This window comes from Daphnia pulicaria, chromosome 1 (assembly GCF_021234035.1).
Source record: "Daphnia pulicaria isolate SC F1-1A chromosome 1, SC_F0-13Bv2, whole genome shotgun sequence".
Lineage (NCBI taxonomy): Eukaryota > Metazoa > Arthropoda > Branchiopoda > Diplostraca > Daphniidae > Daphnia > Daphnia pulicaria.
Window position 1 is genome coordinate 19,278,624 of NC_060913.1, and position 15,264 is coordinate 19,293,887.

General features: G+C 36.1%; 3 protein-coding genes across 5 annotated transcripts; all 3 read left to right on the top strand.

The window, feature by feature from the left end:
- Positions 1–361: 361 nt before the first annotated feature.
- On the top strand, positions 362–5,292 carry LOC124321265 (anillin-like). Its single transcript, XM_046784181.1, has 16 exons — positions 362–646; positions 747–945; positions 1,079–1,326; positions 1,394–1,489; positions 1,589–2,219; positions 2,282–2,711; positions 2,794–2,962; positions 3,036–3,209; positions 3,275–3,412; positions 3,474–3,594; positions 3,659–3,820; positions 3,885–3,973; positions 4,036–4,215; positions 4,328–4,666; positions 4,741–4,869; positions 4,939–5,292. Exons 1-16 carry the CDS (start codon positions 629–631, stop codon positions 5,077–5,079), a joined length of 3,264 nt encoding a protein of 1,087 aa, XP_046640137.1. The 5' UTR covers positions 362–628; the 3' UTR covers positions 5,080–5,292.
- Positions 5,293–6,121: 829 nt separating this feature from the next.
- Positions 6,122–11,431, top strand: LOC124320622 (protein NDRG3-like). Of its 3 annotated transcripts, XM_046783471.1 has the most exons (12): positions 6,123–6,376; positions 6,746–6,935; positions 7,625–7,727; positions 7,988–8,087; positions 8,190–8,310; positions 8,775–8,916; positions 9,147–9,293; positions 9,359–9,628; positions 9,740–9,824; positions 9,927–9,971; positions 10,072–10,158; positions 11,120–11,431. In XM_046783471.1, the coding sequence occupies exons 2-12, from the start codon at positions 6,760–6,762 to the stop codon at positions 11,137–11,139; spliced, it is 1,296 nt and encodes a 431-aa protein (XP_046639427.1). In that variant the 5' UTR covers positions 6,123–6,376; positions 6,746–6,759; the 3' UTR covers positions 11,140–11,431. The 3 variants fall into 3 exon arrangements, with proteins under 3 accessions (XP_046639426.1, XP_046639427.1, XP_046639428.1); XM_046783470.1 differs by lacking the exon at positions 11,120–11,431 and having other exon boundaries at positions 6,122–6,376; positions 10,072–10,892; XM_046783472.1 differs by lacking the exon at positions 10,072–10,158 and having other exon boundaries at positions 6,125–6,376.
- Positions 11,432–12,051: 620 nt separating this feature from the next.
- Positions 12,052–14,804, top strand: LOC124320621 (CDK5 and ABL1 enzyme substrate 2-like). The gene is made up of 9 exons (XM_046783469.1): positions 12,052–12,714; positions 12,785–12,971; positions 13,032–13,228; positions 13,294–13,417; positions 13,490–13,837; positions 13,902–14,008; positions 14,072–14,151; positions 14,227–14,357; positions 14,593–14,804. Exons 1-9 carry the CDS (start codon positions 12,332–12,334, stop codon positions 14,731–14,733), a joined length of 1,698 nt encoding a protein of 565 aa, XP_046639425.1. The 5' UTR covers positions 12,052–12,331; the 3' UTR covers positions 14,734–14,804.
- Positions 14,805–15,264: the final 460 nt, after the last annotated feature.

Sequence of the window (15,264 nt, forward strand, 5' to 3'; positions counted from 1 at the left end):
GGCTTTATTCAGTGTCAGAAGATTAATCAATGACTCCATATTGATTTTCCGTTAATTTTTGAATATTTGAAATTTGGAAATTGACAGAAAAATTGCTACTCAGTGAAGCTTCTCTTTTTTTAAATTAACCATTTAATATATAAACTTTCATTGAAATTGTAGCTTTAAAAATTGTATTACTCAAATGATTAAAACAATTCTGCGTCAATTTACTACATTTTCTACCTCAGAATACAGAATCCACAAGAAAGCAGTAATTTAGTAAACAACCAAAGAATATCTAGGTTAGCCATTTGTAATAATAGGTTTTGTGTTGGCTAATGTCCTGTAGCGCTAACTAGTGGGTGTGTAACGTAAGTGTCAAATTTGAAATAGGACTGTTGGGACTTGGGACTTCAACGGTTCACAACGATAACGTACTCACAGTCGGTTCTTACATATTGCAGTCTAGTTTTGGTTTTTTAGCTGTTTAAAACTCATGCGAATCGTTAGGAGCACGATATTTCGACTATAGACTCGGTTACAAATATCACAAAAAACGTTGCAGTAAAGTAATAAGTACTCACTCAAGTCTCTTACTGGATACAATTTAATCACATGTTTGTCACATCTTCATTGTTTGAAGAAAATGGATTTATTTACTCAGGTCTGCATATTTTTTTGTTATGGTGCCATCAAAATCTTTTCACTTTTGATTTCATTGATGTTGTGTTGTCATACTTACAAGTTGTATTAACATTTTTCAGAACATGATAAAAAGAACAAAGCAGAGGCAAGAGATGATGAAAGTGAAGCCCAACTCCGGGTTGGGCTCATTGTCATCTAGTAAACTAGAGAATCAAACCATTCCATCAAATTCAAGCCAAATTTCAGATATTGATGAAAACATACCATTGTGTAATTTCGAGGAAAAAAAAAATGTAATTGGAAAGGAAAATGATGCAGGTATTTATTTAAACAACTAATTTAATTGTGTGGGTTGAGGCAGAAACTATTTCACTGTGGTTCATTAACTATGCATCAAGTTCTAAAAAAAATGGAAAACTAAAGTATTTTGTTCCGTTATCTTCTTTAATAGGTATCAAACATTTAAGACACAGCCCTACAAAAATTGAGGTTCCAAGTGATCAAACTTCTCCATTACAAGTGTCAAGAAAAACTAGATTGGAAGCTCTAGCCTACCGGATAAATGATTGGGTAGATGAATCTGTTGTAGCTCCTAAACCAATTTCATCCACTCCTGAGAAAAATCCTAGAGGAACCAGTACTCCTTCTAAAATAAGAGATACAACTACTTTGAAGTCTGCAGCAAGTGTGAAATCAGTGGTAGGTTCTCATAATTATCTTTTCTTTTAATATTAAAACAAATTTACTTCTATTGTCCACCTCACAGTTACAAGAATGCACTCCTGTGAAAGTATCTGGAAATGAGGATGTATCAACTCCTTACAAATCACTTGCGTTAGATAAATCGGTTCTCCAAAGCTTGGTATGAACAGCGAAGATTGATCTTCATCTTAATAGACTTTAATTGTATTTGTGTTATCCTTTCTATTCTACTTTGTTTGTTAAAAAAAATTATGAATAGGAATCCCAAGGTTTCACACCAACTGAATCACGGTCTCGTTTAATATACGAGTTTGAGAAAGAGCAAGAAAACGAAATAGAAGAAGAAACAGCCAAGTCTTGGACGTTTACTGCCGGATCGCCGCATAAATCAGCATCTCCCTTGAAAACCAGATCACCTGCTGGTGTTACACATTCAAGCAATACTCCAGCAAAGCCAAAGGGACCAGTTGCAAGTCAGTTGGCTGGAAAATTTTCTAAGAGACCATCAGGTGGTCTAATATCATCAGATATGAAATCAGCCAGAATTTCTCAGAATATACGAGAGAATCACGAGTCTACCCCTTCGTCATCGAGCGCTGTGGAACTAGAAAAAAAGAAGCCTGAAAATAGAATGCGTTCTGTGCAGGAGTTGGCTGCTCAATTCGATTCGCCTCGCGTGCCAATGAAAGATCCAGCTGAAATGACAATTTCGGAAAGGAAGGCACTCTTTGAACACAACAAAGGCCAAATTTCTAATTCTAAACTACGAACACCACAAACAAGTCGTTCTGTTATTTCGCCACGGACGACAGCCATCGATTCGAAGAATAAAGGAAATCTCGATTTTTATATGAAAGAGAAATCTAATTCTCCACTCTCGGTTGTGTCTGGTAAAAGAAGTTCACTTTCCTTTCGCGTATTTTGTCTAACACTTCCTTTGTTGTATTTTCAGAGCTTTCAAGCGTACAAACTGCTAAATCAAACCACTTTAAGGAGCAGCAGAACCTAAGGGGTGGCAATATCACTAAAATGTCGGAACCGCTGACCCATGGAGCAGCAACTTCAAGTCCTATCTCTAACTGCACGCCGAAGCCGAATATTATGAATACCGTTGCTTCGTCTTCCAAGGAATATAATTTAGATCAACCATCGAGTGGCATGTTTCGCAATATTCATGCCGAACCATCGCTTGACAAAAATATCGAAGAACAGCAAAAACCTTCCGGGGCGCTGTACGCAGGAATTCATCAAGTTCGTCCCATAAGAGTATCCCCTCCTAAACCGGGTAAACTCTATCCGTGTTTGTCAGATATTGACAGCGTAACAGAAAACGAATCAGAGTCAGATGAACAACAAACGGACAATACTCCCAAAAGCACAGAGTATGTATACACAGTTAATTAGTTACATCCAATTCAATATTTCAAAAATATTTGTCTAATTTGTAAATTGTAATTTTATCAGTGGTGGCGATTTGAGAGCAGGTTACGATTTGGATAGTAGCTTCACTATTGAAATTCTTGGGCGAGCAGGTTTGAGTCAATTCATCAATACTCCCAAGAGGAAACTGACAGAAATGCAACTGGATAAACCACAGGTGCGCCCTAATCTTGGTGTGAAAGAAATCATTTCGGTAAACAAAACTTGAAAGAATCATAGCAAAATTTGTTGATACCCGGTTAACCATTGAATCAAAATTGAAATAGGATGATGATGACTCAACGGATATCAGTGACCTACTAGATGAAGCATTGGGTGATACTGAACATTCCGTGTCTCCCAAACATCAGAAAAGGGATGATTGCGATCAATTAACATTGGAAGATGATGGCCTTGCCATTTCATTGTTTCATTCCGTTAGTTCTTATCGCCAGCAAAAGGTAAAATCTTTTTTTAATGATTTTTTCAACTATTAACTTGTAAAGATTCATTGTTTTTGTCATAGGAAAAGACGTTTACGCCAATGAAACAGATTGTACGGAACCCAGAAGTTCGTCAAGTAGCTTCACGGCATGAAACCTATGAGTCAAATGAATCACTTGAAGTTTCTGTTCAACAGCAAATTCGCACCCTTCAAGAAGAGGTATGAGATACTCTAAAACTATTTCATACTTTCGCACCCTATATTTTGACTTCTTACTTAGATCTCTACTCAACAAAGTGTTATGGCTCAAGCCTCTCAAGCCTTAAATCTATGTCGAGCCACTGCCGAGTTCTCTGGTTCCACTGAGCAAGTCGAAGGAGAAAAACTGCTTCTTATTTCCAGTAAGGTTATCGTTATAAGCGGCTTAACGAATTTTTTCCTCACTCATTTGATTACTTTATTCAGGCCAGAAAAAGCAAGCAGCTATCAATGAAATTCAGAGGTTAAAAAGTGAAGCAGCCATGAAAGTGATTTCAAACAAACTAGCTTCTCGCGGCACTCTGTCATTCAGCAATATTGGACTTCCACTTAAAAAAGATTTTTTATCGATGCTTAAGAAAGGCGGGGGTACATAAACTCATTCATCTAATAAAAGTGTGCTTCTATCTAATGACAATTATATTTTTTTTAGGTGATGTTGTACATTATTTCATCGTGCTAATACGCAGCCGAGGCCAAGTAATTCCGTTGCAAATGCTGTCAACGGTAGACGGAATCCAGGTTAAAAATACTTTGTTTTTTCTTTTTTATATTTTCCATTCGCTAAGTTTTGCTTTTAAAAGGATGGTGTGTTGCGTTTCCCCAATTTGGTGCAACTGAGAAATCTTCCTGCAGATTTTGATGTAGTGATTGAAGTTTATGCGTTGCAAACATGGAAAGAAAAGATGAATCACGAAACTAAATATCATATTCGCAAGGATAATAGCAAAATGCGGTTAACTCCAAAAAAACTTTCGAAACAAGTAAGCATGCACACTGTTAAAGATTTTAAAGAAATTTGTTATTTGAAATGTTTTTCGAATTTAATACCCGTCTAAAGACGTTTAATAACCAAGTTACTTTTCCACGTTTCAGGATAGTCGTGGAATGCCGAGAACACCACTGTCAGTTTCAGGTGGATCTTCTACGGCTAATCTACGTAGTTCTAGTTTTGGATTAGTAGGAGTGACCAACATTACACCAACAAGTTTGAGGAGGCGAGAGTGGTCACTAGAGAAAGTACCAGTTGCTTCTCCTATTGATGGAACGCTCCAGTTAAAAATCCAAAGCCACACTGAGAGTCTGATCGAAGAACGTGGCTTTTTAACCGTTTTCGAAGATGTTGGTGGATTCGGGGCGTGGCATAGGAGATGGTGTCTGTTATCGAACGACCAATTGCTCTTCTGGAAATACCCTGACGATGAGAAACTTAAGGTTGTTCAAGAACTATATTATTTTCGCATATGTCTTGGGTTATATATTTCATCGGGAATGTTGCGTATCAATAGGAACCCCAATACTCCATCAATCTTAGGAAATGCATAACGGAGCAGGTCGATATAGTTTCTAATGACGTTTGCGCTCGACCAAACACATTTTTGCTCATCACTGTCAGACCTGTAGAGAACACGGACAAAGTATTCAAGTTATTATTTTTTGAAGTTTAAGAGAACTTTTCGATTTCATTTTTTCTGTTTTGTTTCTAGGATTCGTTGGTTATGACATGCTATCCCAATCAAACAGCCCTGCGCCATCTGATTTCCGCTGACTTGAAAGAAGAGCGTCAGTTGTGGTGCATGCAGATAAATAGGGTTTTAGCCAACTTCAGAGTTTGGAACTTGGAGTGAATTAAACGTTCTTCGCTATGAGTACTAACGTTGGGGAAATCGCCAATGAATGTCTATATTCTATGTAGCTTAATCGCTTTATCTTTTAGATTTTACATTTATATTCTACTTTAATTTCTTTCCTTCAATTTATTACATTCTAAGCTTTTTTAAGGTTCGTCAAAGCGACTTCAAATTCAAATTCTTGAATCGAATACATTATTGGTCTTGCAATTGTGCTTTTTGTTGAATTTGAAGTCTGATTATGAAAATGGTCTTCAGACTTAGTTTGGGAACACAATATTTTGTGTTAAATATCTAAAAGAAATAGTTTACCCAATAAAATAAGTTATCATATGGTCGTTATGCATGCTGCAAATCGTCATTTATTATAGGTTAGAGCTTTTGCTTTCGAGCTTAAGAGAGGAAACTACCGCCAAAATCTGACCACGCTATTGGCTCTCCGCACAATGTAAACCTAAATACCTATCAATAAAAATAGGAGCCTACAGGCCCTACATACTCCTAAATCTAAAAACTGAATGTTTCTTATAAATTGGTACATTTAATTCTGCACGCTTGTCAAATGAAAACTAAATTGATAACTTTGACGAAGGACCCCACTGGCTTCGCAAGCCCCAAAGAAAATCAAACAACAACCGATTTATTTTTCGTCAACAAAAACAAAATATTCTCTCTTCACGCTCTCGAAAACGGATAACGTGAAATATAATGTTTTTTCACTTAAAAAAGTATTTTAATAGTTGATCATGGGGTTAACTATTCTTTTTTAAATATTTCACTTGCAAATCGGCGAAACGTGCTCCGCGATGCATTCAGGAAATATGTGGAAATTGATCCCTCCTATCGCCTATCGGCTATCCCATTCCATGATTCCACTTACTGATTTCACTTTCGAATTTCTCGTGAAAAAAAAGTCGAATTCTTTCATGTTTATCGTTTCGACAACTAGATGGCGGTAGAGAAAAATTTACTCCACTTTTCAACACGGTGGAGACGGGGTGGAGAATGGGTGGAGTGGATGTCCCCATCGTTCCGGCTTTGTTAAATATAGTGGCCATGCTCCTAGGCGGTCCTTGAGCGGTTGAGTCCCCTAACTGCTCTTACTCTTACCCCTCAGTCCGACTTCGTGAATCGTGAGGCCAACAATCCCGAAGTCAATCTGCGCTGTTAGTTTTCCACCCAGCTGCAGTCGAATCGCAGCTCGTAAAGTTGCAACATTTCCAAGTCAGAATTTTTCCAGTGATTTGGCTTCCCCCAAAGTTATACCTCTTTAAAATTATAGTTGGTGATAAAGGTGAGGATGCATAAATTGTTGTACTTATTTGGTTTCTAAGGCAACGCGGTTCAATATTACGTATTTTTAAAATTTATTATTCACTGTAATTCACCAAGAGTTAGTTGCACTTCCAAATTGTGATTCACTTGCAGTCCACTTTTCCTTTAGTAAAATATAATTTTGGTCTCTTTCTGATATATTTGATTCTAAGATCACTTCATATGTAAGGCTATTTGATATAATGACCATCTAGCCTAAGACTTTAAATAATAACTTTAGTAATTTTGAATATGATACTGTTTATTTACTCTACCAGCATTTGCAATGATGTTAAATATTTCACTTATTACTGGATTATGTCTAAAATTTATTTTATTTCGCAAGCAGCAAAGTGAAACATCATGTCAAATCCGTCTGCTGACAGCGCTTTTGCTATGGATGACATTTATCGAGCCACAACAACGGCGATTCCCAATGTATCTCGAAATGTGTTGGGTTCGTTGAAAACCTTTGTTGGCGCTGGAACCAATGAACCCGATGAAAAAGAGGCTTTCCTGGATCTCAAACCATTAACCAGGTAGTTTCGATTTTTTCCGATTTTTATAACTAGTTTGTGCTAGCCCCTTTCAGTTTGTGTCATACTTTTCAGTATGCATGAGCACACACACTTCAGAATAACTATTCTAACTATATTTCACAACATTCTTCTTGATTGCTGCCTCTTAACCAATTCTTATAGTGATTTGGGATATTTGAGCTGTGTCAATTTTTCTAAATGAAGTTCCTGAATTTCACAATCAACATTACATCTTTGACCTACATTCAAGCTCCAGAAAATTCTGGTAGCAAAACTTAGCTATTATGAAAAAAAAAAAAAATTACTTCACTAAGGAATTATCACTTTTCATCCTTACTCATTTTCCTTCTTATAATTGGTTAAAAATTAGTTAGCATTTGTTAAGGTGAGAATGAAGATCTTCTACGACCTATAGGTCCGTTCAACCTTTTGAGCCCTTCATGTTGAACTGGCGGAATATCACAACATTTAGTCAATGAAATGTTACATGTGAATGTGAAGTTTGAATTTTTTTAATATAATTTAGATTAGAAGATTGCAGCGCAAATCATGAAAATATTGCAAGAACATTTTTTCATTCTCATTAAAGATTTTGTTACTGTTTGTAGCTTTATTATTTGCTAATTTCTTGCAATATTTTTAAATATTTGTCGAATTCGATATGATAAACATATTTATATATATATTAGAAGGGCTGTTTCTTCTGAAGTTGGTGATGATATTGAATTGAGGACAGTTCAATTGCAATTTCCATCTGCTCGTACATTGGACAAAAATGCCTCCCTTTACCAGGTGACTATTGTTCAATCCTGCTACGTAATCTTTTGATGATTTTCTGCTAGTTGTTACCTAGTCTATAATTTGTAGTTATTACCGCAAAAAAATTAATCGTTTTTTAGTTTGTCAAATAAAATACCGTACATGTCTCGTTTATGTCACTCAAACAGTTAATATCGGCAAGAAGATCGTAAACACAAATTCTTTGTTCGTCTAGTTTTTAATAATCTTTCAATGTGCATAAACCATTGTTTGTTTGTATTTTTTTTTTTCAGGAAGAGCGAATTGAAACAGGAAGGGGTACTTTGCTTGTTGCTAAACAAGGCGATCAAACTAAGCCTGCAATGATTACTTATCATGATTTGGGTCTAAATCGTAAGTAGGGAAACATATTTCCTATGATTTTTTGATTTTTTTTCGTAATGTTCAAAAGTTAAAAAGATTTTTTTTCCCTTTCCAATTTTTTCGCGTGGCAAGATGTGGCCAACTTCCAGGCATTTTTTAACTTTTCAGAGATGCGTATCCTATCTCAGAATTTTTGCCTGTATCATATCAATGCCCCAGGTCAAGAAGAAGGCGCGGCTACATTACCAGAAGGGTGAGCAATTGTTATCCAATTAGTAAGTTTTTTTAAAGAATTTGTCTGACGAATTTTTACTTGATTGGTTGAAGCTAAATTGCAATGAGGTACAAAGGTTTAAGGATTTTATTTATTTTTATACTATGTTACATTTAAATCCAAGGACGTGGTAATGCACCTGTTAACTTTCAATGCAAGATAAAGGGTATTTGACCAACAAGTTACATCTCGAAAATATTGTTAAAGTCCAATTTTGCATTAAATTCGATTTTTTAAAAGTTGTTTAATTTTTTGCGAATCAACCATTAAAATTTTCATTTAAAATGTTTCTATCGAGTGAGTGGTAAAGCTAGTCAATTACATTTGTTAGCACTTGTATTTTATGTTGCTGGGATTTGAAGTAAGAAGTTCAAATTTTTATTTTAAGTGAATTACTTTGTTGGTAATTAAGTAATTCATTAATTATTTGACAATTTTTTTAGTTACGTATATCCTACTATTGAGGAACTTAGCGAGCAGATAAGCGATGTGATGCTGCATTTCAATCTTAAAACATTCATTGGTCTTGGAGTTGGTGTTGGCGCCAACATTTTGGTTCGCTTTGCTCTGTCGCATCCTGAGAGGGTAACTTGCTTCAATCAGTTTATAAATTTATTAAGTATTCTTTTCCCATTATCGTTATTTGAGAGTTTCAAAAATTTATTATTTGTGTATTTCCTTCTTTTATAAGCGCAAATTTTTAAGTGATTTAACACAGTCTATTCGTTTAGTAATAATACCCCCCCCCCCCCTTTTTTGGGTAGTGAGGCATTTTTTTTATGACGTATCAAATTAATAATTTGTTATTGTATTAGGTTGACGCACTGTGTCTTTTGAACTGTATCTCAACCACAGCCGGATGGATTGAATGGGGGTATCAAAAATTGAATTCTCGACATTTGCGTTCGAAGGGTATGACGCAAGGGGCCCTAGATTATCTGATGTGGCATCACTTTGGACGAGTGAGTTTCCAAATGAGTAATAATTTTTTTCCGATGATAAGTAATCGCTACCCTTTATGATCTAGTTAACGGAGGAGCGCAATCATGATTTGGTTCATGTTTATCGTGAATACTTTGAACATCACGTCAATCCAATGAATTTGTCGTTGTTCATCGATTCGTACATTCAACGTACAGATCTAAGTATCACTCGTGAGTTAGATCCGAATCGCCGGGCATCAGTGCGGACTGTGGAAGTGCCTGTCTTGAATTTGACTGGAGCACTTAGTCCTCACGTCGATGACACAGTGACTTTTAATTCGAGATTAGATCCATCAACTTCTACTTGGATCAAAGTAAAAATACTTGATTTCTCCCTATTATTGTTTAAAGTTTTCGATCGATGTTAAATATTCCTAATTTTAAAGAAAGTACAAATTATTAATTAAAGAAATATTTTGTTTCAGTTACAAGATTGCGGAATGGTTCTTGAAGAACAACCCGCGAAAATTGTTGAGGCTCTCCGGCTCTTCCTCCAAGGGAATGGATACGGTAAATGATTTTTGCTTCTTTTACCTTCTGTATTGCCTGTTTTGGAGTAGAGTGTAATTTGTATTGATGATTTAACAATTGTGTTTCTGTTTTATTTTTCAGCTCTGAGTTTATCTCGGAAGCCATTAGCTTCAGCTTCAGCAGAAGGTATTTATCTTTTTCTGCATTCAAACAAGTTATCGAGAAGATCGCGTCAGTAGCGATCAGGTTTTATTTTTATCCGACAATCTTTTTCGTTAATGTCTAGTCCTTGTTTCGGTCTCTCCGACGTCGACTATTCCTTTAGCTCCTTCTCCTTCCTCATCAGCGAACAAACTACTTTTATTTGGAGATGGTATTCAACTGGATATTAAGAATTGCTCTTCACCTGATGTGGTTGCTGATATCCGTATTACGGAAAACCCTATATCTAATGTCAATGTTACTGCTTCCACTAACGCTTGATGGAATGTTTAATACCTTGTGTAACGTTGATCCCCAATATTTGACCTAGTCTTGTGTTAGCGACATAATAGAGCATTGCTTTCGCGTTAAACCTTCCCTCTTTAGACTAGTTAGGACGCATGGGAGTCACCACCAAAAGTATTTGTTCTAACAGTTTGATTTCATTGTTAGTCTAACTAGAATTAGTGAGAACCTTAAGCCATTTTATCTCATCCTTGAATTTAATGCCCTGTTTTATTGTTGTACTTAAAATTTAACTCTGAACCAACTTGGCAAGTTTAAAATTTCTATTGCTTAAAATGCTCATGCAGGAAATGATTGTCGGGTCAGTTATTGCAGTTATTTTTTAATCTAAGCAATGGTGCTAATGTGCTTGAATTATTCTAACACGACATGTTACGTTTGATGCTTCGATGCCGCCTTGCTCTCGTTGAACTATTTATTTGTGTGGTACGCAATCCCGGAGTGGGGGACTTAAACATAATTCTTTAATTCACACTTTCATGGCGGTGGTTAGTTAAACCTGAGTCATGTTGTAGTTAAGGGCGAAAGAGAAAACTGAGGATTTGTCTTGTTTTCACACAGCCTTCGCAAAATAAAAGGACGAACAATGGGTCACAAGCTAGATAAATTCCTTCCTCAAATGTTTAATCTGGTGCTATCATTTGAAATTGGCAGGTTATAGGCACACTGGCTGTAAAAGCACGTTTTTTTTTTCAAGATAGAATTTATTATGATTAGTGGTCATTTATCATGAACAATTATTTTGTAATTTCAATTGTATTATTCTGTGTTTGTTTGCTTGGTTTTGAGGCTCTTCAAATTTTCTTTTATGACCTGCTCTCTCACAGATTTCAGTGTTGGTGGATAAATCCTAACTACAACCTAGACGATGCCTAAAATGCCATCTGCAAGATTATTTGACGACGATTGCCACCAGTTGATTGTTGATTCCGCATACCTTCCTTTCGAGCATATTCTTACAACGTAGTTAAAATTTAATAAGTGGTTGATGTCCTGATACTTATTTAGTTATTTTATTTGTTTTATACGCAATACCTTAAATAGAAAACACGAAACAATTGTCATTTTATGTGAGCTGCGTTAAAAAAAAATTCAAATGTGCACTATTATCAAAATACAAACATTAGTAAGCCGAAAAATGTGTGAGAGATTATGGAAGGAAATTTTTATTTTCAACCGTTAAATCTCCGTTTACATCAACGGTCTATGCGGAGCGGAGAAAAGTGTTGTTTTCGTAGATTAAACAAAAAAAAATACGAACTGGCCGATTTAAAAAATGGTATAGAAAAACTTAAAAAATCAATAAAAACCTAGAAAATGACGGACGCGGACTGCACTATCATTCGATTTTCCGAATAAGTCTTCAAAAAATGTTGGTCTTTTCCTAATGGGCTAATGGCATCGGCATGCCCAGTTGCAATTTCCCAAATATGAAAATTTTGAAAACCCACCAATCAATTTTGCCATATTCACTTCAGTCATGGATACGAGAGTTCCAATATTAATCTGGAATCTTTTTTCAGTAGGATGCAATTTTCCACAATCAATGGATCGATACACTTTTTCCTTTTATTTATTGATAAAAAAAAATAAATAAAAACTTTGGAAATTTATATAAGGGCTTTGCAATCGCCAATCGTTTGAAAACTTGGCTTTAATTCAGCCCTCCCCAAAAATAAAAAATAAATGAATAACAATTTAGATGTAGGGAACCGCTAGCTGGCGGGCCCAGGCCCAGAGCCAGAGGTTACATTTGCCATGGGCATGGAGATGGGAGAGGCCGGAGAGTCTCTCTCCATACTCCTGCTTTTGCGTAAAAAAAGGAGATCGAGATTATTAGTGCATTAGTGTTAGGGGAAGGGAAAGGGGAACTGGGGACTTCCACTCGGGGAGAGCTCGGCCAAGGTTTACCAGCAGGCCATGTGTCATTGTTTACTTATTGTGTAAATCTAATCATGAAGTTTCTTGATAGATTGACTTACTAAGTGTAGTTACCAAATAATTAATTGTGTCTTGTCAGTTGTCACAGCCTTACAGCCATGATGGCTACTTTTTTTTACAGACAAAAGCATTCTCGACGGCGTTTGGCTGCACTGAATTTTCTATCAAATATTTCACTAGACGGTTCGTGTCAAGAATCGAAATATGATTCCGCTTCTAAAGCTACTGGGCCGTGTGGTTCATTTGCCAATGAGGAAAACTGCAACACTTTAGTTGAAAAGTCTAATCCAAATAATGCGAATGTTCAAGAGAATCAAAACACTGAAGGACAATGCACAGCAGTAATCATGCCGGAAGAAGTCAATGTTCAAGTTGTACATTCTGATATCAAGTGTGGTTCTCAGGAGGAAGAAGAAATAGCTAGACTAGATCTTGATCATTTAGCTAAAATGAAAAACTCATTAACTGTAGTGAGAGAAAGGTGGTACCACTTTTTGAAGAGAGACTAGAAATAGTTGACATGATGTTGATAATGTTTTGTAAATTTTTAGGTCACATACATTGGATACCATGATTAAAGGACACAAAGGAGTAATTCCAGCAAGTGTTAACATTTGCCATTCTCTAGTCATTCCAGGAATGACTTTACCAGCTCCCCATTTAGAAAAAACTTCTGTTGATTTTGTGGAGTCAGCCCCAACTGGTTATCTCTTTCCTAATTCAACTCGTTGCAGAAGGGTACTTACTAGAAATAACATTTATTTCCATATTTAAACATCTATTATGCAATTTTAATAGATTTCTAGCAACACATCCGAAAGTTCATATTCACCAACAGGATCAGGTGCAAAGGAAAAAGAAGTCAGATTTTTAACATCTGCTTATGATTGGTCAAACCAAATGACTGATCAGAGACTAGTTCTAGTTACTTGTCATTGCTCCCCAGTTGTCCTTTTTTCAACTTTGCCGTTTTCGCGAATCAGCAAGCTTTCGAGGTGAATTAAAGTTTGTCTGTTGTAGATTATTTTGATTCGATGATTTCTTATTTAAATTTTTGTAGAGGAGATTTTCGGAGTGATAGTGGTCGTCGTCGACATGCCTCTTCGGGTACGCGCCCAGTATCATCCGCAGATTACCCTGATTTATACCATTTACTAGGTTTGACTAAACCAGGAGATGGACAAGTAAATTTATTATTACCATTTCGTAGATGTTCGCATTTTTTCCTTCATTGTTATTGTTCTCAAATTTTCTAGGTTATTTCTTATTGTAAAATGCTGGTTCCATCTGGGAATGTTGGGCGTGAATATATAGCTCCGAGAAGACTTCATTTTACTGATGGAATCCACTCTGAAAATGATTTCCACCCAAATAAAGCTTCAGCATCATTATTCCGAACTCACGACCGTTCCAATCACGTTCAACCTGCCTCACCACTTCAGTTGGTGGAAAATATGAAGATGGATGGCGAGGAAGGGAATATTCAAACGTCGTGTTCAAATTTCGGACATTTCACTTATCATCCCAGTCTTTTGGATGATCCAGAGTTGATTGCCGGTAAACACAGTACAAGAATAGCCCTACTTACATTTTCATCTTATATGGTAACTTCACAAATTGTGGCAAATTAAAAAATGAGTGATGAATGATCATGTTATCTCAATATAGACGTCCGTAATCGATTACGTAAAACCATGTGATCTTAAAAAAGAATTAAACGACAAATTTCGCGAGAAATTTCCTCATATTCATCTGACACTGAGCAAAATAAGAAGGTCTGCTTATTTTGTTTTCACTTTTTTGAAAATGAATGTTTAAAGTTGATTTAATACTATTAGCCTCAAACGAGAAATGCGGAAAGTAGCACAGCAGGAAAGTGGAACAGGAACCGATCTTCTTACAGTTGCGCAGTCATATGGTATGCACTATGCAGTATATAAAAAAGAGTAAAACAAAAATTGTCAGTGTTATTCATTATGATTAATTTTTTTAGTTTTCTTCGAAAAACTTATTTTACGAGGACTAGTTCATAAAGGGAATCGGAAGCTGTGCGCCGGCGCTACACTTCTTTTATCAGCCAAAATGAATGACGTGAAAGGTGACTCGCTTAAAACGCTTATTGAGGTGAGTTATATTTATTTCGATTAGTAAAGGAATCACTCGAATTATAAATTAAATGTTTAGTTTAGTTAGATTGTAAATAAAGCATTTTTCAAATAAAACAATTGTTTGTTACTTAAGTAAACATTATACAAAAGTGATGCCGACGTAACTACAAAAGCAATTTGGTTACCCAACAGAAAACTTATTTTACGTTTTTATAAAAAATATACTTTACATTTAAATTATTGTTTTGTAGGAAATTCAAAACAACTTTCGTATCAGCCGACGAGAACTGTTTTCTTCTGAATTTGCGGTGCTCGTTGCCCTTGAATTCACTTTGCATTCACCAACCTGGGAAATTTTTTCTCATTATCAGCGGCTTTTATATGATTCGTGAAAATGTTTTTAGTCAAATGTAAGTCAATCCTAATTACTATGTCCGTCTCAATGGAATTATTCGTTTGTGAATTTGCTGTTGCGTTCTGCTTTCTATTTATTTGGCAATGTAGCAGTTAAAGTAAGACTACTTTACCAAAGTGGTGGAGGGGTGGCGGCGTCACTGTGTAGGAATTGTACATTCGAACATAGTTCTAGAAAAATCCGCAAGGCGTCACTCTTCATAAGAGAGTGTTCGGACGAAGCCTTATGGACAATTCCAGAGTAATCAAACCTATGGTTACTGCAGCCATATGGCGGGGAATTCTCGCAGAGACGATGACTTTCTTACGGGGTCTGGAAGCCACCCCTCCAGCAAACTCTATTCCGCCTCCTACTTCCGCGATCTAATTATCCATCTAGCGAGTAAACTAAAAACTTCATTCGACTATTTTCGCCACTTTCTTACCAGATAGGGACATCACTGTGTTCTTTTTTCAATAATTTTTAGCAATTGGTAACTAAGTGGATAGAGCAAATTGGATTATAACGA

Coding starts and splice junctions, on each gene's coding strand:
- LOC124320622 (XM_046783470.1), top strand. CDS start 6,760: ATGTCAAATCCGTCTGCTGACAGCGCTTTTGCTATGGATGACATTTAT. Junction 9,294..9,358: donor TGTGGCATCACTTTGGACGA/GTGAGTTTCCAA, acceptor TTTATGATCTAG/TTAACGGAGGAGCGCAATCA. Junction 9,972..10,071: donor AGCTTCAGCTTCAGCAGAAG/GTATTTATCTTT, acceptor GTTAATGTCTAG/TCCTTGTTTCGGTCTCTCCG.
- LOC124320621 (XM_046783469.1), top strand. CDS start 12,332: ATGATGGCTACTTTTTTTTACAGACAAAAGCATTCTCGACGGCGTTTG. Junction 12,972..13,031: donor ATTCAACTCGTTGCAGAAGG/GTACTTACTAGA, acceptor CAATTTTAATAG/ATTTCTAGCAACACATCCGA. Junction 14,009..14,071: donor ACACTGAGCAAAATAAGAAG/GTCTGCTTATTT, acceptor TAATACTATTAG/CCTCAAACGAGAAATGCGGA.
- LOC124321265 (XM_046784181.1), top strand. Junction 946..1,078: donor TGGAAAGGAAAATGATGCAG/GTATTTATTTAA, acceptor CTTCTTTAATAG/GTATCAAACATTTAAGACAC. Junction 1,490..1,588: donor AATCGGTTCTCCAAAGCTTG/GTATGAACAGCG, acceptor AATTATGAATAG/GAATCCCAAGGTTTCACACC.